Genomic DNA, 24,086 nt, shown 5'->3' with positions numbered 1-24,086 from the left:
AGTTTGTCACTTTATCTACAGGGATGCATACAAAGTTAGGAATGTTAATTTTCAAGTACAGTTTTTAGGCAGTGTTTTAATGATTTTCCTTTGTATCTGTGTAAGTAATTTTTTGATTTCTCTTCACAGAAAGCAGAGAAGTGATTAAGACAAGTGGACGACTCAATGATGGTATACCCCAGGTTCCAGTGAAAAGAGGAGAATCTGACTTTGATTCCTTCAGGCAATCACTACCAGTTTTTGAAAAACAGGAAGAAATTGTCAAAATAATAAAGGACAATAAAGTTGTTTTGATTGTAGGAGAAACAGGATCAGGAAAAACTACTCAAGTATGTTTCTTTAATGAAATAAAAAAAGATAACAGTATTTATTAAAATGTAATGCTAGATTTTTAATGTTTCTGTAATAAGGGATTTCTTTACTCTAGTTTTAAGGCTTTTGTTTTCCTGTAAGGTTGAAAGTTTTGTGTTTCAGTTAACTTTCCTACTTTTTAAATACTAAGCCAACAGTTACATACTAACACCATAAATAGTTCTGCACAATTTTCTCATAGATATGAGTTTTTTATTAAAATAATCACAGAATATCGGAGGGAAGGTAGCTATGATTTTGTACAGCCTTTTTCCCTTCAAAGCTAGTTCTATTCTAAGTATCTAGAGTAGAATATTATCACATTAAAATGAAAGATTACCTACACAGCTTTTTTTATATATTTCTGAGAGACAGGAGAGAGAAGCTTCAGGGAGTTTTTGTTTGTTTGAATTTTGTTTGTTTGCTTGTGTTTTTTGTTTTGTTTTTTTAAAACAGATTAGACTTAACAGCAGAAATTTATTTTTTTGGCCTTTCTGCCACTTCAAGTACTTTTGCAGTGATAATCCTTTTGTGAGGCCTTTTGCAACCTATGTAATATTAGGATGCAGTTAAGTTGTCTCACCATGGTAAAAAAGCTATGACTTTATCAAACTAAAAAGTAAATTTGAACCACTTCTTTACAGATCCCTCAGTTTATTCTTGACGACTGTTACAAAACTGGAACTCCCTGTCGTATATTTTGCACTCAGCCAAGACGTTTGGCAGCACTTGCTGTGGCTGAAAGAGTGGCAGCAGAAAGAAGAGAAAAGATTGGCCAGACCATTGGTTATCAGATCCGATTAGAAAGCAGGTAATAATGATATTTTTTAAAGTCAGTTGATCTTGTGTTGGTGTCTTTAGTCTTGTGTAGGTTTAAACTATAGTATATTCGGGATACAACCTAGTAAAATTCCCATGGGTTAAGTATAGCTAGGATATGTTATTTTGGGTAATGAATATTTAAGAGTGAAAAGGACAGTTTTCTTCTGATATTTTAGAGCTTCATGTAGTAAGTTGTTTTATAGAATGGAACTGCAAGTGATTTCTCTTGATGTCTTCTAGGGAGGATGTGTGTGAAAATCCTTGTCATATTTTCAAATTAGGTCTACACTTGCCCCCTTTTATTTTTTATTCCCTACTTTTGACATTTGTCAATCCAAAAGTTCTGCAAACTTTGAAGATAGGTAGGAAGACCAGCATGTTGTAACAAATGCTACATGGTGAGACTTGATAGGGCACATTAAAGGGTCAACAGCAAAACTGGAAAGTGAATTATGAAGTTGAGCATTATTTACCAATTTATTTTGGGTTAAATTTACTCTGTTTCAGCTTTTTTATTTCAAACATTAAGTGGTATGAAAGTAGAGATTTTTAGATGACCTGAAGAATTTGATCCTAAAGCAGAGCAGAAATGGATGTAAATCTGAAGATTGTGTGTGGTTGCTAAAGTTTTTGAATTGTGTAGATAGTGGGATTTTCAGGAATGGACATTAGGTGGCATATGAGTGAGAAGAAGATGGCAAAAAGTATAGCTGGTTATGTTGCTTGTATGGATAAAGATACATAGCTAATGAATGCACTTAAACAGCAAAGCCAAGTTAAAGAAGAATTTGAATATCATACAAAAGCTCATAAGGCTATTAAGAGATTAAAAGAGCTAGTAAAGATGAATTGCAAATAAGGTGATGACTAATGTGTGGAAGAATTATGCTTCCTGAAGAAGAATAAAGTGTAGGTCAGATGGAAGAATTACTGGAACTGGTGCAGAAAACTGTGCTTAAGATGAATCAAGAAGTTCACTGGAGAAAAAGCAAAAGGGAGAGATGACAATGTTTCCACCTGCCAAAAAAGGTATTGGGTGGAAGTGTTTATAGTAACACAGAATTCTTGATTTATAGAAGGCTAGTGAAGAAGAAAGGAGTACAGATGGATAAAGTAAAGCATTTCTATCTTGTATGAGTTCCTTGAATTTAATATGTAAAAGGATTTTTGAAGTGAGGGATGAATTCCAAACTTGGGAAGAAATATACATGTAATAACTAGTGAGCTTATATCTTCCTTCTTTTCTGGAAGTTTTCACTACTTAAGTGGCAGTGCTGGAGAAAGTAGTGACAATTGCAGTTTTCACTTGCACAGCTAACTCTGCAAGAGGTAGTAGGTACTTTTAAGATTTTTAAATTCCTGAAAAATGAAAGCATTTGAAAAGGTTCAGCTGACTTCTTTGAGACTCAGTCAGTTATAGTGTGTTGGGTTTGTGTGGCAAGGTTTTGGTAGTGAATGGGCTCTAGGGGTGGCTTCTGTGAGAAGAAGCTTCCCACATCTGATAGAGCTGGTGCCAGCTAGCTCTAAGAGGAGCCACTGGCTAAGGCTGAGGCCACTGGTGACAGTGGTTGTGCCTCTGGGATAACATATATAAGAAGGGGGGAAACAAATCTGCACAGCAGTAACAGCAGTGCAAAGAGAGGGTTGTGATTGTTGTGAGACAGACAAGTCTGCAGATGCCAAGGTCAGTGCAGAAGGAAGGGGAGCAGGTGCTTCAGGCACCAGAGGAGAAATTCCCTTGTAGCCTGTGGAGGACCCCATGCCAGAGGAGGTGGTTGCCTGAAGGACCCTGTGACCCTGTGGGAGGGCTGTGCTGGAGCAGGCTTCTGACAGAACCTGTGGCCCCATGGAGAGCGCAGTCTGCATTGGGGCATGTTTGCTGGCTGGACTTGTGAACCCGTCGGGGTCCCATGCTGGAGCAGTCTGTTCCTGAAGGACACCATCCCATGGGAGGGACGCCATGCTGGAGTAGTTTGTGAAGACTGTGAGGAATCCTCCCAGTGAGTCCTTGTCCCCCTGCACTGCTGAGGGGTAGGAGGTAGAGAAAGTAGGAAGTTAAACCTGGGAAGAAAGGAGGGGTGAGGAAAGGTGTTGTAAGACTTGGTTCTATTTCTTATTTTCCCACATGGATTTAATTGGTAGTAAACTAAGTTCCCTAAGTCAAGTCTGTTTTGCCTGTGATGATAATTGTGAGTGATCTCTCCCTGTCCTTATCTTGACCTATGAGCCTTTTGTTGTATACTCTGCCCTGTCCAGCTGCGGAGGAGAGTGATAGAGCAGCCTGGGTGAGCATCTGGAATCCAGCCAAGGTCAAACCACCACATGTAGGCAAATATCAAGACTATATCCAAGCATATGCTGAAGAATTGAAACCTGTTTTTCCAAAGCAGTCCACACTGAATTTTCCAGTAAATTAAACAGCATGGAGGGGTTCTCAAGGTTCTGTTTCACTTGCTTATTAATTTAGAGAAAGATTGAATGTCGCCGTGTCAATTAATCCCTTGTCTGAAGTTTTGGAGCATGAGCACTAGGAGTCCTTAGGAACTCTTTGGGAACAGGCATAGTTTATAAACAAGGAGTATGCATGAACTCTTTGGTGAGAGAACTGTGATTCCACTTCTGGTAAACAGCAGTTCAATCCTTTATAGTGGAAAGCTAGTAGCATTGAAGTGGTGCAAAAAACTGAAGTATCTTTATGAACTGTTCAATAGGGTTTCTCCAAAGACATTGGTAACATTTTGCACTAATGGCATCCTGCTTCGCACGCTCATGGCAGGAGACAGCACCCTATCTAATGTGACACATGTTATTGTGGTAAGGACTTTATTGTATTTCATGTGAGGGGGAGCAATATGTATTTCTTGTTAATTGCAAGGTGACATCCTAGTTTTCTACATTAATTTACTGAATATTTAAGTTGTTTTCGTTTGGTTAGCATCTCAGTTAACTTTAAAGATTTACTGAGCTTTTATTGTGGCATGCATGCTTTTCCATTTTTGTTTTTTTTTCTCCTGTAAAAGCATCTCATTTTAGGTTCATACCAGTAATTAATTTTGGAATTGTTGTGCACTTGTAGAGGGCAGAGGTCTAAATTTTTCTAAACTTCCTCTGTCAACAGAAAAGCCTTAGAGAGATTTATGTAGATACAGTTCAGTGTGAGTATCAGAATTTCTGTTATTATGTCCTTGTTTTAGCAGTGCCAAATTTGCAGTTCATTTGTTTGCCTAATGTTTTCAAGATAGTACGTAGTCTAATTTCTAGCAAATTATTTAAGTGTGTTCATATATGATAATGTGAATTTCGTATTGTGGAATTTGATAAGTCAGTGGAACCAGAGCTCTCTAGTGCTGAAAACAGAAAAAAACCCTGTCTGTTTACTTAAGAGTAAAAAAGTCTGAGACTGATTTATACATGCTTGACTTCAACCTGCAAATCTTGTATTTGGGTTCTTGTTTCATTCATTCATGTCATAAAACAGAAGATAGACAAAAATGATTAATTGGTCACGTGCCTTAATGATAAGCTTTGTGCATGATTTAACGGATCTAAGCAATCTACCTTTTTTGTGATTGTTTGGTACCATACAGTTCTTTAAATGCTCATCAATTGTGAAGGGAGATTTTGTTAAAATAAGATTTGTAGGATTTGTGGTTTCCAGTATTATCTTGGGAGTGAGTTTCAAGTACAAGAATTAGAGAAGTTTCAGACATTCACTTTGATCTCTGAAATCAAGATCTATGTGGTTTTTACACTACAGTGCAGTCTGCTCTGGTATCTTCATAAAACCTTCTGGAGTATTTTTTACTTTTGGATAGTTTCTAAAAAAATCCTTACTTACGGATCCTTACTAGACTGCCACATTTTAATGTAATGTACCACCAAATTACATATTTTAATTTTCTAAAAAGTTTGTATTTGTGAAAAGTTGTGATCTTGTATCTGTGATGTTTATCTGTTATTTTTGTTTTTCTTTCTTTTTCATTATAGGATGAAGTACATGAGAGGGACAGGTTCAGTGACTTCTTGTTAATAAAACTGAGAGATGTGTTGCAAACCCAGACTAATTTAAAACTCATTATTTCTAGTGCAGCTCTAGATGCAAATCTCTTTATTAGGTATTTTGGATGTTGTCCCGTAATACACAGTAAGTATTTATGTGAACACTTATTCTCAGATAAGTGAGAATATCTGCCCTGAAACTCATAGATCTTATCGAACTGTACCACACCATTCTGACAAAAGCCGTGTGATGAATACACTGAGAGTTACAGCAATGCTTTTTCTTTGTTGTTTCGTAACTATTTGCACCTACTACAGAAGGAAATGTTTTTATCACTGGAGGTTGTGTAAATGCGGGATTGTCCTGGCCCCCTCCATGTTCAGTTAAAGAGGGAGGAAAAGGTTCTCAAAGTGCTAATGTCCGTGGCAATATAGACCCTAGGATCTATAAGAGTACTGTCTATGTGTCTATTAATACATACCAGTAGATTTTAGTTCTTCAGGCCTCAACAGAGATTGCTACTGGTTACTGGATAAAAGACAGATGACTGTACCTGCTCTTTTCAGAAATACAGTCGTAGGCAAATGAGGATTTTGTGTTTTAATCACACAATGCCTTGCTTTATTTAGAGTCTTCTATAAAAATCATTGGATAATTTTAGTGGATATTCCTGAGAAAGAGTTAATTTTTCTTATTTACATAAAGAAGTGTTTATTTCTAGTTCTCAGTTCGGAAATTCTGTCTAGTAAAATGAAGCTTGCAGCTTGTTGGAGGCAGGAATCTGGAAATGACACAGATTTTAGTGTTTGGTAATTTTTTTTCTGAAAGGAGAAACCTCGTTGTAATTGGTGTGTGGCTTTCCAGTTTACTCTTATGGCAGCTTCCTATTCTCTTAGCTCAGTAGGTTTATTTTGGAAATTTTGACTGCTGTCTCCATTTTACTGCAGTGGTTATACTGTTATCAGATAGTGGACTTCACAGGCTAATCACAATTGAAAAGGCGCTTTTTTCATTTTTGATAATTTAGAAATTAAAACAATAGGGCTTAGATACTTTGTTAATGTAATGTAAAAGGTTTGATTCTCTTTCAACAGTATAGCTGGCAAAATCCTGACCACAGAATCCAACATGCTGTAGTTGTGGGTTCTGTAGTAGAGTTTGTGATTGATGTTAGAAGACTTCCTCCATAACAGCTTCTAAAAGTATGTGAGTTGTAGCTTGTTCTTTCTGAAGGATAGAAAAGTCCTAGGTGATACAAACTCAGCTGTGGGAAATGTCTGCTAAGGGACCAGAAATTTAAAATGTAGAGATATTAATTTTTCCTGTATAAAACCAGAATTTTATGTCCATAAATAAGGTCAAGTAAGGTCTAGAAAACAGTGATGTTAAAAGAGAAATCAGAGTAAATTCTTAGGAGATAAAGACCATTGGAATGTCTCATTTGTTGGGAAGTATTTGGTAAAGAGACCCAAATTTGGCTGCACTAATTAAGGACATTGAGAGGAGTCTGTCTCCTCATATACTTCTTATGAAAGAAGGTAGTTGAATACAAAGGTGCCGGTTTGCTCGTGGGGCCTTGCAGTAAAGCCGTATTAATTGCTCCTATATTATGGAATTCAGGTGGCTCACATAGTGAATTCGTTTTGGTGCCCCTAAACAAAAATGTCTGTTTTCTTTTTCTCATTTGATAAAATTGCAGTAAATAACTGTCAGTCTTACATCTCTTACTGCAACACTTAGAAGAATTAATGAGAAACAAGCTATGCAGCTGGCATTTCCCTTTTGAATTGTGTTTTTTTTTTTTTGTGGCCCAATCATTTAATGAAAGTAGACTTAAATGAAGAGACTCTTACAAGACTTTTCAAGGAAAGTAATAATTCCTTAAATCAGGCCCTAATTATATTTAATTCACTTTTTTTTTGTCTATAAAAATGATTTTTAAAAATTAATATGATAATTAAAGCTAGGGAATATCTAATCTTTCATGAATTTTTTATACTTTCAGTCCAAGGAAGACCTTTTGAAGTTAAAGAAATGTTTTTGGAGGACATTTTACGAAGTACTGGGTATACAAACAAAGAGATGATAAAGTACAAAAAAGAGAAGCAGCAAGGTTGGTGGACTTCTTATTCTAAAAGGCTGGTGATGAGTCTCATTGATTGATTGAAAATTAAAATTTTAGAGTCAGAATATTAAATGAGATGACAGCAAGTTAGATGACAGCAAATATTGTGAAACTCTGTGTTTACAATGTTGATGTAGTTTGTGATTGTGCTGGTTTAAAGGTAAACCAGCAGGGAAAATGAAGTCAACCCAAAAGAGAGATTATAAATCAGAATAACAATTTAATAAAATAAGTACGATTATACAGACAAACAATTGGTTTTAACCCATGAAACCCAAATGTATAACCCAGCACCCTGGGGCATGAACAGAGTGGTGTTCTTTGGGCCCCCCCTGAGTCCAAAGTAAAAGGAAAGGGGGAAAACCTGTTGGTGAGAGTGCTGTTGCAGTCTGGTCAAAAGTGGTGATTGCAGTCTGGTCAAAAGTGGTGATTGCAGTCTGGTCAAAAGTGGTGATTGCAGTCCGGTCGAGAGTGGTGGTTGCAGTCTGGTTGAGAGCGGTGATCTGCAGTCTTCCTCTGGATCCCAGGAGTGGTTAAAAAAGTCCCAAAACTCCAAGATTATATATTCTCCAGTTCAGGCAGGAATGCTCAGTACTTCCCTCAATGGGCGTGAGGACAAAAACATCCTTCTATCTCGCAGACCTCTTAGCACCTAGTTTGTAGCCTGATGAGTCAGGCTGCTCTGGGCAGAGGGTGCAAATAGTCTATTGACAACAGTTTCTGGGAAATGGCATGGAAGGCTATAGAAGAGACAGTTTTGGGTTACACCCATCCAGTGATGAACTGGGCCCAGCTGTTTTAACTAGGACAGTGATTTAAAAAAAAATTTCACTTTCTTTCAGTGATTGCACTTCTTATCGCTTTCAGTTGATAAATGTTAATTTTTTTGTAGTTATTATGGAGTAGAATTACATGTAACTGTGGCCTTTGCCCACTTGAAAACTATAGAACCATAAGATACTATATGCTCACTTTAGGGTGCAAATTAAAGTGCAGCCAAATTAAAGTGCAGCTGTTAGAGAAGGCAGGATTTTGTACATTTTGCATAGAAGTGGTTTCTATTATTAATATTTTTCACTGCATTCTTCAGACGTAGATGTATTTAACTTATATAGCCCAGAAGCAGTGACACACTTGAACTAAAGAGAGAGGTTTTTTCAATTGGTTAGGTAGATATATTATTTGAAAAGTTTTCCTGGCAGCTGAAAGTAATGATCCTACTGAGTATTTAAAATGGAAAAAAAAAAAAAAAAAGACAAACCTCAAAGCTGTAACATACAATCCTAACTACATGTTTTATCATGGAGTTCGACTCTGATCACTGTGGATAGAAAAAGCTGAGTTAAGTCACTGGTGTCTGCTACTGTTTTCTTCTACTTGTACACAACAATTAGTTGTAATATGCAGGAATTGTATCACTTCTCTTTGACATTTCACTCCTGAAGAAAGATCTGCACTGAGAACTGTGTTAGAAGATAGTTACTTAGGAAGCTTTTTTGAATGCAGCAAGCTGGAATACTGGAGGCTTAGGGCATTAAGCACCCAGGTGGTATTTTTTACCTTGCTGTATAGCAGATGTTTGCAATGGTGCGCTTTAGGTGCCCTTAATCATGGAATTTGTACTGGACTGGTAACAGTGTTCTAGATTAAATAAGAGATCAAATAGGTTAAACTTTGTGATTTGTTATGGCTATGTTTTGTAACTGAAAATAATAGATTATTAAGATGACTGTAACACTTCCTGTGGAAATACTTTATGCATTCTAGAAGAGAAGCAGCAAAGCTCTCTTACTGAATGGTGTTCTGCTCAAGAAAATAATAGCACACTAGAACCTCAGAGACAAAAATCTGTCCCAAGGGCAACGGAAGAGTATAATCTGTTGGGTGATGGCGGTGACACAGTATTTAATCAACTGGTAAGCTTTTCCTTTTGTTGGGAGGTGTGTTTAACTCTGCATTAAAAACTATTCTCTAAAGAGATTACTCCTGTAGAATTTCTGGAAGGATAGTAACGTATTTTAAAGATTTTTTTTTTTTTGTTTATCATAAAGTACTGAAGTGTGCTTTTCAATTACATTGGTTGTACATAACTTTTCTTCAGATCAAATGGCTGAACTTCCATTGCTTAAAATACTTGCATATGGTACAATAAATGCTTTAACTGGTACTGAATGCTGAGTTTCTGATTGTTAATTGGAAAACTAACTGTTCAGTTTTTTTGTGTGCAATGTATGAGAATAAAGACAACTCTTGGAAGACATTAATCTTTACATACTGTATTTTCTCTTCAGACTGAAAAAGATGTGAATTGCCTTGAACCGTGGATAATAAAAGAAATGGATTCTTGTCTTTCTGACATCTGGTTGCATAAAGATATTGATTCCTTTGCTCAAGTGTTCCACCTCATTTTAACTGAAAATCTCAGCGGTAAGTTTCTCATCTTATTACATAAGAAATAACCAGTAACAAAACGACTTGAATTTCTGTAGCTATTCCATCTCTAGTTTCAAATGTTAGCTTTGAATTCTGATGCCTATTGAAAAAGTGAATAGAACTAGCAGAATTAATGAATTATTTCCTTACCTCTTGTACTTGTTTTGGAATATTAACAGATGTTACAACGTGTATCTGAAGTAGTGTTAAATTCATGTGAACTGAGCGATGAGATGAACGGAGGACAAAAAATCTTTCTGGCCTGGTTTTTAAAAGTCTTATAAGTCATACTCATACTACATTTAGATGAAAAAATAAGAATGTTTTTATTGTGTTTGCTGATTTATTTATTTATTTATTTTGTACTTCTCAGTTGATTATAGACACAGTGAAACCAGTGCGACTGCACTAATGATTGCTGCAGGGAGAGGCTTTTTGAATCAAGTAGAACAGCTGATCAGTATGGGAGCAAGTATCCACTGCAGATCATCTAATGGCTGGTAAAAACAAACAGACAAACCAAAATGCGGATTTATTTGTCAATATACAAATAAATTTGTATATTTTTCATTATATACAAATATATAGAGAGAAATTTCTATAATATTTAAACTAATTGCTAACTTATCTGACTACTGTAAGCAGTAATAGGTTTTGACAGTTTAAAGAGTTTCTAACTTCTATTCATCACATTGTATTCTGTAAATTCTAGATTGAATTCCTAATTACAAAATCTTTATTTTAGGCTATGCATCTTTCTTTTGAAGTGAAAATTTAATTAAGATTTTTATGTAAATCTTTCAGGATGGCTGTGGACTGGGCTAAGCGCTTTGGACAGACAGAGGTTGTTGACCTGTTGGAATCCTACAGGTAAACTATAACTACTTTGCAGAAAAAGTTATGTAACGTAGTAAGGGAAATTTGTATTTTTTCTTTTAATCAGAACAGTTCTTAATTTTTTATGCCTTAAAATTTGACCTAAATAGCAAGATTTATTTGGGAATAGGAATGTTTCTAAAACTTGTTTGTTTTTTTTTTAAAAAGTGTCATAGTGATTATGTTTGCACAACTCCTAGGATAAATATAGTTACAGAGATGTAGGACTGTCACTGTTGGAACAGACAGCGACACAAAATATCCAGCAAGACAGTTTACTGGAAAGAAAAGGAAGCAGCAGCAGCCTGGAGCTGCAGTTTACAGCTCTTTAAATACAGCTCTTTAGGCCTACATATATTACACAGATAGGTCAATTCGAATACACAAACCATAATTCTTACAGCTAATAGGTGGACTTTCCTAGTTCTGCTTTTTCACAACATCTCTGCACATCTGTTCTTGTTTTCCTTTAATGTTTATATTTTTCTCAGCCACTCTGTTCAAAATAAGTCCTTGTTCTCATGGGACAGTGTCCTTGTTCTCACGGGACAGCTTTCTCCTGATGTTTTTCTCAGAGTGCATCAACATGCACTCTGGTTGTCAGGACCAAGGCTTCCATTTTCAGTCAGCTTTTCGTTCTATATCAGGGGTCTCGGTCCAGCTGAGATTCCCCACATAGGACTTCTTTTATATTATTAGCTTTTATCATTTTGATGTGGGCATTCCTATCACCATTATATATCTAGGGGGCCCCTGGTGGTCTAGTGGTTAGGGTACTGCACTCTCACCGCTGCGACCTGGGTTCGATTCCCAGCCCCCCGGGCAGATGGAGCTCGTCAGCCCTGTAAGGCAATCCATCTAAGAGAAGGTCACTCTAAACAAACCTACGTCCTGGGGGCCTCACTGCCACTGTCCAAGCTTGCTCGGCCCCGGCAGATGAACCTCAGGATTAAAGGGTGGGCTCAGTTCAGCGCACGCTGTGTCTCACCTAAAAAATCCACTGTGCAGGCTCGAAGGGTTAATGACCTTTCCCAAATCTTCGCTCGCGAAGACTGGCCATTATTATTATTATATATCTAGGCAGGATGTGATTGTAATAACTTAAATAAATAGCCAGAGATCCTGATTCTTCCATGTACCATTTTAATTTCAGATGCTTATTTTGAAAACAAATCCGTTGTATATTTTTATCTATACATTGTTGGTACAAATAGCCATGTTAAAGAAACTTTATAGGAATAACATGTACACTAGGCCATTCAAGAGTTGTTTTTTGATTAACTTACAGTTATCATAGTTTTTTTACCATTTTGTAGAGACGTCTTATTAGAACTCCTCTTAGTGTAGTTTCTGTCAATGTAGTACCTGCTTATGGGGAGAAAATGTTTGGAAAATATGCTTCTTTTAAGTATTTTTAACAGATCAATAAGTGGTGTCTTTCTACCTTGAGTTCTGACATCTTTGCTTGTGGTTTTGTTTCAATGAAGCGTAAAAAAATGACAGTAAATGCTAAAAAATCAGGTTACATGCTTGCTGGGTTAACACGTCAGTGAACAGTAATATTATTTTGGAGGTGCTGTTCTGCTACATTTCAAAATTTAACTTCAAAAGAAGTAGTCTTGCTGGTCTTGATCTAATTTTGATTTTGTGGTTGAATGCAAACCTAAAGTAAACAGCCTCGACTCTGGTCTGTTATCTATTTTAGTGCTTCAGCCGGATTTGGAAATTTGGATGAAAGTTCCCTGGTCCAAACAAGTGGTAGTGACCTTAGTGCAGAGGACAGAGAGCTATTGACAGCTTATCATCACAGTTCTGATGATGAAAAAGTGGATCTGGACCTGATTATGCACTTACTTTATAACATCTGTCATAGTTGTGAGGCTGGTAAGTATTACACCCACAGTCCCAGTAAGTTACTGTGGATTCAGCTTTTGATAAATCCTGCCTTTTTTTCAGAAATACCAAATAGGTAAAACCTTCCAAGTGCTAGTACTAGCATATACTGAAAGCGAACTTTCTGTTTAACTCTGTAAACCTACTTCTTTTTTAGGAGCAATTTTAATATTTCTTCCTGGATATGATGAGATAGTGAGCCTGAGGGACCGTATTCTTTATGATGACAGGAGATTTGCTGATAACGCTCACAGGTAAAGCCCCTAGTCTCTGTGATTGAGGTTTATATTTCTTCTTTAGAGATATTTAAAATGTCCTCTTTGTCTTGGATTAGGTACCAGGTTTTCATGCTTCATTCAAATATGCAGACTTTGGATCAGAAGAAAGTGCTTAAAAGTCCACCTTCTGGTGTCCGCAAAATAGTAAGTGTCAGAGGACTTCCTCAGATATTATATTGATCTATTTTGTGTTTGCTTTTAACTATAGTTTTGGTTGTTTCTTGTTATAATTGCAGATTCTTTCTACAAACATTGCAGAAACCAGCATAACAGTCAATGATGTTGTATTTGTTATTGACTCAGGCAAGGTGAAAGAGGTATGATCGGCCTAAAATTTCTTTGGGAAGTAAACTTTGGATTACTGTTTTTTTTATAGTAGGCTTCGAGCTAGTGCATGTCAAGCAACAAAGGTAACTGAGAAGTTTTGATGCTTATTTGTTTTATGACAAATACTGTAAATAGTAGCTGTTCAAAAAGCCCTGTAAAAACTATTGTAAGTTGTTATAGTGATATATCTTTTTTTTAAAACAGTATTTCTGTTTGATTTTTTTTTTTAAAACAAGTCCATCAGTTTAGACTGGCATCTTCCTGAGACTTAGAGAACACCAGAAGTTCCCTTTGTCCAAATCTAATCCATTAAGCTTTTAAGCATTGTTTGATGTATTGAATGCCCATTCCTAAATCACTTGTAAGGAAAAGTGAGATATCATAATGAGGTAGTTTAAGACCTTGTGTATTGCTTTGAAAATTAAGTTACATTTCATAGGGGATATGAAAATTTCTGAAGTTCTCGCAGTAACACAATTTTTCTGTAATTTTGCATCAAATGTAAGAAAATAAGGATGTAATTTCCAAGTGAGACAAAGAGAAAAACAATCAGTGTAATAACATATTTTTTCTTGGTTTCTGATAAGTTAAAATGCAATCCATGTCTTTTATTGACTTACAATTACCTATTGACTAGAAAACTTCCATTTAGAAAACTCTAGGACAAAGATACTGTGAAGGAGGTAGCATAAATTCATTTGAAACTAAATATTCAGAACATACCTTTGTGCCAGAAGCTGCGGATGTTTTTTATAGTTATTTTTTAATTTTTTTAAAGAGCTTCTGTTGATAAATCATTACTGACTTTTATTTCAAGTACTCTTATTAAATCTTGGTTTTATGTTCCCTGCTTTGCTTTTATAGAAGTCTTTTGATGCACTAAGTTGTGTTACAATGCTAAAGATGGTGTGGATTTCAAAAGCCAGTGCTATCCAGAGAAAAGGCAGGTAATAAATGCTTTATACTGACTTTTATTTTGCATATATCTGATGTCCTGGCTGGTAAGAATAAAGTACAAACATAATAGCAGCCACACTGGGTAATGTTTCTAGCCTAGTCCAGTATGATGTTGGACAATGGCCAACGCTCATGCTCTGCATTTCCTAAGTTGTAGAAGAGTGACATCGAGAATATCCCAGAACTTGTATTAGATCTAGGTTGTTGTTCCCCATGAACTTATTCTTCTTCCTCTTTCTGCAGCAGCAGCCACAGTGTCCAATAAGGTGTTTCACAACTTATCTGTGGACAAAGGACTGCCTACTGCTAGTTTTTAGTTGATGTCCTGGCATCTTTGTTAGAAGAAACATTGAGCAGTAATTCCTTATTCACTGTCTCCAGACTATTCATGACTTAGGAGGCCTCGAACATGTTCTTTCCAACACTGTGGGTGAAGGCTGAGAAGTTACATATGTAGCAACAGATACCCATATTTTGTGACATGGTATTGGCATTAACCTACAGGGATTTGAGTGTGAATGTGAGCATTTGCTGTCTCTGTCCCTTCACTCACAAGCTATTTGGTCTTCATTTTATCTTTTGCTCCTAGAGTACCATCTAAATATTAGGGGGATGTGAAGAGGAAGAAATGAAGCTTACAACTTACATTCCTTATGGCAAAGGATGGATGAGATTTAAATTGATCTTGAATTGGCAAAACATCCCCATCCCTTTATTTAGATAGCCCTTACTTTTGTTTTTCCAGATTTTTCAGTGTAGGGTTAAAAGTCTAATAATAAATTTCCATACTACCAAAAATAATTCATGTGCTGGAAAACTGTTAACTTTTTGTGTGGGACTTCCTCTTAACCACAAAATTATCTTTCTGTCAGACATTCTTCTACATTTGTGTCCTAAGTTTGTGTGGATTGGTTTTTTGGTCGATTGGTTTTTTTTTTTAAAAAGAAATTCTAATTTCACACCCTCCCATATTTTATTTTCCAGGGCTGGTCGCTGTCAGCCTGGAGTCTGTTTTCGTCTTTTCAGCAGGCTCCGATTTCAGAATATGTTGGAATTTCAGACTCCAGAACTTCTAAGAATGCCACTTCAGGTGCATGTTCAGTTAAAAACTGTGACTTTTAAAAAACGTATTATCATCAAACCATGCTATTAATTGCAAAAAAGCATGTATTTGTTTTGTTTTTCCCAAACTTTAACAATATTTTTCTGCTTTTTAACTTACAGGAGCTTTGTTTGCACACAAAACTTCTGGCTCCAATTAATTGTTCAGTTGTTGACTTTCTTATGAAAGCTCCTGATCCTCCACCAGCTTTAATTGTGAGAAATGCTCTGCAAATGCTCAAGGTCAGTAGAGGAATAGATTTAAGTGGGAATTGTGTATGATCTGTATTTGTGGTGTAACATATCTTACTATCATTTGTGGTAATGTATCTTACTGGCTTCTATTTATACAGAGACTATTGTTCAGTTACTTAAAGATGCTTTGAATTTCTGTTTGTTGTCTGTTTTCATTTTACGTGTGTGGATGTATTTTTCCATGTTAAAGGAAGAGTGTGCTTTAAGATCTGGTCTTGAACTATTAGTTATTAGTTTGACTTGCTTTTTCAGTGTTTGGGAGCAAGTCTGGGTAATGTCCAATGTTCGTATCCTTTCTGCTTTTGTTCGCTTTGCCCTTTTCCCCTCGCCCTCATTTTTTATTTTTTTTTTAATCAGACTATAGATGCCATGGACCCTTGGGAAGATCTCACTGAACTCGGTTATCATCTCACCGAACTACCGGTAGAGCCACACCTTGGTAAAATGGTGTTGTGTGCCGTAGCTTTGAAGTGCCTGGATCCTGTTCTTACCATTGCCTGTGCTCTTGCCTACCGAGACCCCTTTGTCCTTCCTGCGCTGGCCTCTCAAAAGCGTGCAGCCATGCTCTGCAGGAAACGTTTTACTGCAGGAACATTTAGTGACCATATGGTGCTTCTCAGGGCTTTCCAGGTACTGCCTCATTTCAGTAATCACACATCGAAGTAAATGATGTACCAATCAAGTTGGATATAGAATGGTAGACTATGATTAAGTCCTTAGACAAGAAATTTTTTATTTTTGCCTAGTGGCTTTACTGTATATTGGACTTATAATTTAGTGACAGAACACTTTTTGTCTCATCTTTTGGTGATATTTGCTAACTGGGTTAAATTCTGAATGTTACAGCAAGGTGCCCCTTTATATCCTGCTACAAGCATAACTTAAAATAATGATCTTAACATAATAATCTTTATAATAATATAATAATAACATATTGGTCATTAGGTTAGGGAATGGGTAAAGAGAATATAGTATGTAACCAGAAAAAGAAAAATCTGGTTTGCTACATTTTCTTTCTTTCAAAGTGGTTTGTACCCTCATTTTATTGATGTAAATGTATTCTTTTTTTTTTAAAATGCATTTTTTAAATTTTACATAATCAAATTAATAGGCAAATGTTCAAAAATTATCTTTTACAGGCGTGGCAGAAAGCACGCAGTGATGGCTGGGAGAGAGCCTTCTGTGAAAAGAACTTCCTGTCTCAAGCCACAATGGAAATCATTGTAGGAATGAGAACGCAGTTGCTTGGCCAGCTTAGGGCCTCAGGTAATAGCTTGGAAAAAGTTGTAATGTAATTTTAGAATCAAGTTTATACGAATTGTAACAAAAATAGGGTTCACTTGTGCGATTTTTCCTTCCTTAATTTGAAACAGTATGCATCCATGCTGGGCATGGTGGAGGTGCTAGAGTGAGAAAGTGTGGCTGGGGAACAACTGATCTAGCTGAAAGCACCCTGGTTGTTCAGCATGCCACTGGCTTTCAGTGTGAGATATGTTTCCGTGGATTTTTCTGTTCTAGTAAATTCTTTCCATAGGAATTTGTTAAAAAACAGTTCAGACCCCAGGTTCTGAGGCAGAGTCAGTTAATTTCAGCTCTAGCTGGATGACCCCAGTGAGGGACCCTGAACAAAGAAATCACTGGGCCTTTATACCCTCACAGTCTGTGCGTATAATCTTCACGTGCCCTGCATGTGCCTCACACACTCCTCTTGGTCCCGTTTATGGTCTGGGATCTTCTAATGCCTCATTGGTTTCTTTCTCCATGTCCACATCATCAGGCCATTAACTGCTCTTATCTTCCAGCCTGGGCCAACCTTGGGCCCCTCTAGGGTCTCAACCCTTATCTGAAAGTATCTCTTCTTTCCTCCCCTGCTTAGTTGTTCATGCCAACAGAGTTCATTTAAAGTTCACCTACACCAGATTTTGAGCAGGGCCCCCTCATGCTAAGCTATCAGGAAGTTACAATTAGACTTAAACCTGCACAATTAAGTTCTGATATGCTATGAATAAACTAACTTTAAACCACAACAGGAATGTCTTGGTGTTAGTATTATAAAAAAGTAATTATATTGTATGCAAGTATAAAAACTCTTCCCAGGAAGGATTTCAGTGTAATGGTTGCTTCTTGGTTCTGTTGAGGTTAGTAGTCATGAAAAATACAACTAATTTGTAGTTTATTTCACTTTTTTTTTCCAATTCCTTTTGAGAAGCAAAGGAATAGATCTTAAGTACAAGCAAGTATAACACAATTTTTATGTCTTCTTTCTTCAGGTTTTGTTAGAGCCAGAGGAGGAGCTGATATCAGAGATGTTAATACTAACTCTGAAAACTGGGCTGTAGTTAAAGCTGCCCTAGTGGCTGGGATGTATCCCAATCTTGTGCATGTAGACAGAGAAAGCCTGGTTTTGACTGGACCAAAGGAGAAGAAAGTGCGATTTCATCCTACCTCTGTGCTTAGTCAAACTCAGTATAAAAAGGTAAAATCACTTAACTTTTTAGAAAATACTGTTTTCTGGCAGCCTATAGAATAAAGAAGTGGAGTTGGTTGATTTTTCCAATATTTCAGTTAGTTCTTCCAAATGGAACACAACAAAATATTAAAAAGAAAAAGCTAGTTATAAAAGTGTTTTCAAGATGTTACAATCTGTGCTCATAACAGCAGGAAAAAGTTCTGCTCTGAAAGCCTTTTTTTTTTTTTTTGAGATGCTTTTTTTATAGCAAAATATTTTGTTTCAAAGTGTTTAAGATAGTTCGGTAGTCTGGTTGAATTTCCTTGTGCTTTTTTAATTTGTGTGTGTATATAAATATGCATTTATTCTACATATATAAAATAAGCATTACGTTAAAATTTATTTTAATTAAACAGAGGATGAAATAGCCTAGTCTTATTTGCTCTTGCACAGATTCCCCCAGCAAATGGCCAAACTGCAGCTGTTCAGGCACTCCCAACAGACTGGCTTATATATGACGAAATGACGAGAGCTCACAGGATAGCAAACATCAGGTGCTGTTCTGTGGTAACACCTGTCACTGTGGCACTCTTCTGTGGACCAGCTAGATTACCAAGTAATGCTTTGCAGACATCTTCATCCTTTCGAGGTATACTGGAGCCTGGATTTGGAGTATGGGATATACTAGTAGGTGGTGTGGAAGGCTTATTTTTCGTGTATATTTTCCACATATATTGGCTAATTCTTAAAACAACAGAGCTATGGTTCCTGTAGCTCTTCAAGAATAGTTTGTAGTCTCTGTAATAAATGTCTCTGCTTTATGAATCCTTGTACATTCATATCTATAAATTACACTTAGTTCTATAGTCTCAGAAGTTACAGTATAGTTTGTAAAGAAATAAAAAAATGCAAACAAAATGTCTAATGACAGTACTAATGCTGAGAAGTGTAGTATGTATGTCTTTTTTTTTTCAGCCTAGTTTATTTGATTCTTTGAACCAAATTATTCAAACAATAATTTAACTACAGTCAATATGGCAAATAGTCATATTGCTTCCAGGTGACACATGCATTTTAAAGAATATTTTCTACTGATAACTTTTAATGACAGTTAGCCATACTATTAACTAGAAGCAATAAAAAATGTATCAAAATTTTCTTTTTTTCATGTTTAAGTGGAATGCTGTAGGAGTAGAAGCAAAAATAATCTATCCTGCTGTCAGTTGTATAGAAATACTAGTTTGAATCAAAGTAAGAGTCCAAGATATTTTTGAAGCTTTCTTGTCTTGCTCTTAAACTGTTACTCTTAAAATAGTGTTAATGATGATTGAATTGCACTTTGGAAAAAAAAAAAAAAAGGAATCCAAAATAGCCATGTGCAGATGTAATTTTTTTTCCCTAATGGGTCTTTAAATATGCTGTTTTACTAGGAGATAAAGCATAGAGCAGTGTGTGGGTTTTATGAACAACTTCAGGCAAAAGTTTGATAGTGGCTTGTTGATGTTGATGAAGGTACATGAGTGAGTCCTATCACATCAATACAGGTGTTTACTGACTTGGGCCCTCGGCAGGTCTGGCTGCTTCTGTTCTGCTAACTGAAGCAAAGACTTTCACTGAGGTGTATTTGCAGAATTTAAAAAGTGTGTTTACAAATATTTACATTTAAAAATAAAATTTAGGAAGAAAATTGTTGCTGCTAATACGGTAGTGTTCAAATTTTTGTATGTAAATGTAAATAATATAGAGGTGTTAATGCATCTTTTGTATTTAATTCAGGGGGTGGGGTATCTAATGAAAGCAGTGACAGTGAGATGGAGGACAAAACAACTGCTAATTTATCACTACTGAAGCTAGATGAATGGCTCCATCTCAGACTGGACCCTGAAGTAAGTAATGTGTCATTTCCATGTTGGTTACACATAGAAGGATATTTATGTTAAATCATCCTAAAAAGATGTGTGAAACATCTGAGTAAAAAAGAATTTTCTGTAAGAATGGTCCCTTTGAGTCTCTTGAATTTACATGACAATGTACTCTGTGAGTTAGCCTTTATTTCATGAGTTGGTTAAGAAATAGATCAACGAGGCTCAACCCCCTTTTGCCCAGACTAGTCTATTCTGTGAATTCATGTATTCAACATCCAAGTTGTAAGGTTTCCTAACTTACAACCCATAAGTCTCAATTCTTGCACCTGTGAGCAAAAAAGAATAAAAATTATTAGTTACCTAGCCAGCAGTGAGAGTACTCATCCTTCTTCCTCTGTCACGATGTGGGTGTCCCCCGTATCACACTGGGAAGCAGGAAAGACTCAGCAGTCCAGCTGCTGTTAGATCTGCTTCAAAAGTGCTTTGGGTAGGCTGATGTGTTGTACTTTCCAGCTTGGCAGTTTGGTCCATTTCCATAAGTTAGCAGATTCTAAAGAAGATGCCAGACAAAAGATAATGGCTACAGGGATGAGCAAGCTGCAGGTGGTAGTGGCTGTATAATGGCCCTTCTGCTCTTTCTGGCCCCCTGTATTGCCTGTGTGGTGCTCCCAGCACACATCAGACCTTAGTATAAGCTTGGTTAGCCAAAATCTGAGCGGGAGTTGGAAGAACAGTCCCAATAGCATATTGTATATTTCCTTCTCAGAGGATGACTAAAGTTGGATCAAAATGGAGCACCTGAAACTGGAATTGCTGAAAGAAAATTGTTGTGAGATTATAGAAAAAGAATCAAAAAACCTCAGCCTTTGAAGATAGAAGTTTTCAGGTCACTGAGAAGTGCCTGTGGTAGGAGGTAGAGTAACTCAGAGCTCTTTTCTGTAAGGTATGACTGAAGAGTGCAGGAATACAGACTGACTGATAGAAAAGGCATAAGACATGAAAATATTAGGTTTTTTTTAAAAAAAAAAGATTAATTTTTAAAGTGAAAAATAAAAAATGCAGTGCGTTTACAATACAATTTTAAATTATGTGCAGAGCTATGTGAAATGTTTTAAAAATTATCATACACCTGACGAAAGAAAAGGTAACAGCTTAGTTTAAATGTGGGGGGTTTTCCCCCTTTCTGGGACCTTAGCCTTACTTCTCAGTCTGACAGAATGCCAGCTGCTGCCTGATAGGAAACACTTAGGGTACCCTTTTCCTATTTCATCTAATTTTAGTTAGTCTTTAACAGAATTTAAATTCCTTACAGGCTGCTGATTTGCTGTTGCAACTTAGACAGAAGTGGCATAGCTTATTTCTGCGTCATATGAGAGCTCCTTCAAAGTCGTGGTCTCATGCTGATGAAGCAACTGTAAGAACAATTGTAGCTGTTTTAACTGCTGAAGAACAGTCTGCAGGTTTGCAGCAACCGTCAGGAATTGGTCAGAGACCAAGACCTGTGGCTTCTGAAGAACTTCCTTTAGCATCTACACGGAGGTCAGGCAACAGCAGAAAAAGTGCAGCAGAAACTGAATTCTCTGACTCCTCCAATGCTGAAAAGTAAGCTGTTGAGATGATCTAGAGACTGTAATTTATTTTTCTCTAAAAGCATGGCTTGAATTTCTGCTAGTATTGAGAAGGAAGAAACAGTATAAATACAGCTGAAAGCTTTGATACTGTCTTATGCTGTGTTGTAGTTGTGATTTCATGGAGAAGTATTTCATATGTATGCCTGCTGGTTAAGGGAGCAGTCAGGAATATTGACCATGACTTGTGCTCTTTGAGAAATAGCAGGAGAGGTTTAACTGTAACATTCAAAAATCAATGCATGATAATTATATTTTTTTAGTTAGTGTTTAGTATGTTTTTGAATTACTGTAATATATATAGTCATGCAATAGGCTGATATATAGATAAAAATTATTCCGTGACTGCTTGTAAAAGTTGTGGTATGTTCTGTATCTACCTTTACTTTTTAGAGTTTTAGTGAAATTTACACCTCCTGCACTTCACCAGGCAAAGAAGTACAAACGAAAAAATATTTTACACTCCAAACAAACTTCAGATGACAGGTCAGATCGATCATCAGTGAAGTCTGCAGACAGCAGTAGCTATCCTAGCCCTTGTGCTAGTCCTTGTTCTCCAATATCTGGAAAGGTAAAGTTCTCATAACCACGTTACCCTGCTCTTCAAAATGAATAGAACTTCTTGCTCGTATCTTTCAGCACCTATCAAGTATTGTATCGGTAAATTAAGAACCGAACTTAGATTTACATTGTTAACAAGTGCATAATATTTCTTTCTGGAACTTAAAATCAAGTGTAAATATCCTTGTTGCACTAGTTTAATACAGTAAAAATATTATTCTCTGCAGACTTTTGAGATAAAGCTATCCAAAGTTGAAAAAAATCAGATTTTTTTTTTTAAACTTGGTATACTAAACAGTGAAGGTGTGTACGGCACATGCAGTTCTGAACCCTTTGGTTTCTGCCTTTGTTTCTGTAATAGCATACATTGGTACTGATTCTATAAGTTTTGTGTTATCTGCCTTATTACAGCTGATTGGGTGTTCGGGGTTTTTTTATGATTATTTTAACAAAGCACACATTTTTAATTAGGTTATTGTCATAATTCTCTCTATATACTTGAATAGTAAACTGCAGTAATACCAAACAGATCACTGAGGGGACAACCCGTTGCTCTTTTCATCATGGACTCATTGGAAAATTTAGTAATGCCTCTTAAATCTTTCAGTTTTTAGATTCAGCCAGTGTTAAAGAGAGAAAAATTCGTTTCCTGAAGATAGAATACGAGTAGTGTGCTGCAGGCTACAGTCCAGGATGATCAATTTTGTGTGGAACTTCAGGTCCATCAGACCTTCAAAGAATTGTAATTACTAAACTATTCAGGCCTGTTCTACTGTACTTGCTTCCTGCCCCTCATGAATGAATTACTATGTTGAAAAGTGCTTAGAAATGTAAAATAGATGTGAAAATCAATTCAGACAGGAACAGCTGATAGATTCTATGTTTCTTGTATAATCTGGAAGAGGAGAGGAGGAGCGCAGTGAAGGGATTTCTGTCTTTGTGTGTGTAAAACTTTAGAACTAAAGCGTGGTTTATTTTATTATGTTTATTAATTTAATTTTTCTAGTGTTCCAAATCTCCTTCACCAAGACAAAATGTGCCAGTTCGGTACTTTATAATGAAAAGTAGCAACTTGCAGAACATTGATATTTCTCAGCAGAAGGGTATATGGTCCACTACACCAAGTAATGAGCGAAAGCTGAATGGAGCCTTTTGGGAGAGCAGCATGGTTTACTTAATATTTTCTGTTCAAGGGTCTGGACACTTTCAGGTGAGTTCATAGCTAATACTGAATATTGGCTGTGGTTAATGTTTTAAGAGGGTGCAGCAAATGCCTATGTGTAGTATGGAGGGCTTTCCTTATGACTCCTGACCTGATAAGTAGAGTAGGATGCCAGTGTCTCTGGTTGTTGAGAAAAGAGTACTTCATTCTTCTCTGAAATAGACTGTTTTAATTAACTCAGTTTGTCCCTCAAAGGCTAAGACTAAATTGCATCCAAACATAATGAGTCAGAATAGGGTTTATACCCTATATAAATGCTTTCAATGAAGTGATTGCTGCTCTTTTCTCTGCATACCAAAATAAATGTTATAAGTGAACAAGCAGTTACAAGTCACAGCTTTCTAAAGCCAGCAAACTCATATATGGCTTTATTACAGATTTTAATAAAAAATGTTTTGCCTGAATTGTGGTTTCTAAAAGTTAGGAAACTGAGAAGCATGGCCATGATTCTTCCAGAGCTGTGTCTTGACTTCATATTTAGTGAGGTATTTGTCAACAATTCATTGACAGATCTGTGGCTAGTTTAGAGTTACATTTGACCTGGTAGTGTGAAATTGCAGGTTAGCTGTGTTGGAGTCAGCTAAACTCAGTTGTTCCAGGTGAATAAAGTTCAATTTACCTCTTTACATATAAACTATTTATAGAAGTCAGCTGAATTTAAAATCTAATGAACCAACCCAAATACAGCTATCTTGGCAGTGCTGCTGGAGGATTGCAGTGAGATACACATACAGTGATTTGGCAAATGCAGTGTAATATTGAAAAGTAATTTTCAGCATGCCAGTTGATGCTGAAAATAGGCAGTTATGTTGGTGCTCTTAGACAAGGAAGCCGGGAAGGAAAGACACACCAAAGTCAGGTTGATAGTGCCTTGCCGTTCCAGTTTTGACAATATAGTAGACCTTTATGAGAATGTGAGATTAACTTCTCTAATAATATGCTC

The 24,086-nt window shown here is 36.4% G+C and overlaps 1 protein-coding gene across 1 annotated transcript in view; it reads left to right on the top strand.

Annotated features, from left to right (window-relative positions):
- LOC108493669 (probable ATP-dependent RNA helicase YTHDC2) overlaps positions 1 to 24,086 on the top strand; it is a 30,832-nt gene that overhangs the window by 3,849 nt on the left and 2,897 nt on the right. The window contains exons 4-27 of the mRNA XM_017807357.1: positions 130 to 329; positions 996 to 1,162; positions 3,885 to 3,987; positions 5,161 to 5,317; positions 7,179 to 7,286; positions 9,066 to 9,214; positions 9,590 to 9,725; positions 10,105 to 10,231; positions 10,536 to 10,601; positions 12,313 to 12,491; positions 12,658 to 12,754; positions 12,835 to 12,922; positions 13,015 to 13,095; positions 13,970 to 14,052; positions 15,047 to 15,152; positions 15,287 to 15,406; positions 15,776 to 16,048; positions 16,558 to 16,684; positions 17,689 to 17,894; positions 18,321 to 18,516; positions 19,644 to 19,753; positions 21,045 to 21,334; positions 21,754 to 21,931; positions 22,928 to 23,131. Coding sequence (XP_017662846.1) covers positions 130 to 329; positions 996 to 1,162; positions 3,885 to 3,987; positions 5,161 to 5,317; positions 7,179 to 7,286; positions 9,066 to 9,214; positions 9,590 to 9,725; positions 10,105 to 10,231; positions 10,536 to 10,601; positions 12,313 to 12,491; positions 12,658 to 12,754; positions 12,835 to 12,922; positions 13,015 to 13,095; positions 13,970 to 14,052; positions 15,047 to 15,152; positions 15,287 to 15,406; positions 15,776 to 16,048; positions 16,558 to 16,684; positions 17,689 to 17,894; positions 18,321 to 18,516; positions 19,644 to 19,753; positions 21,045 to 21,334; positions 21,754 to 21,931; positions 22,928 to 23,131 — 3,551 coding nt within the window. The remainder of the gene's footprint in view (positions 1 to 129; positions 330 to 995; positions 1,163 to 3,884; positions 3,988 to 5,160; positions 5,318 to 7,178; positions 7,287 to 9,065; positions 9,215 to 9,589; positions 9,726 to 10,104; positions 10,232 to 10,535; positions 10,602 to 12,312; positions 12,492 to 12,657; positions 12,755 to 12,834; positions 12,923 to 13,014; positions 13,096 to 13,969; positions 14,053 to 15,046; positions 15,153 to 15,286; positions 15,407 to 15,775; positions 16,049 to 16,557; positions 16,685 to 17,688; positions 17,895 to 18,320; positions 18,517 to 19,643; positions 19,754 to 21,044; positions 21,335 to 21,753; positions 21,932 to 22,927; positions 23,132 to 24,086) is intronic.

The sequence above is a fragment of the Lepidothrix coronata genome, unplaced genomic scaffold (assembly GCF_001604755.1).
Source record: "Lepidothrix coronata isolate B3197 unplaced genomic scaffold, Lepidothrix_coronata-1.0 Scaffold18, whole genome shotgun sequence".
Classification (NCBI taxonomy): domain Eukaryota; kingdom Metazoa; phylum Chordata; class Aves; order Passeriformes; family Pipridae; genus Lepidothrix; species Lepidothrix coronata.
Note: the sequence above shows the minus strand (reverse complement) of the source record. Positions and strands in the feature narration are given on the sequence as shown.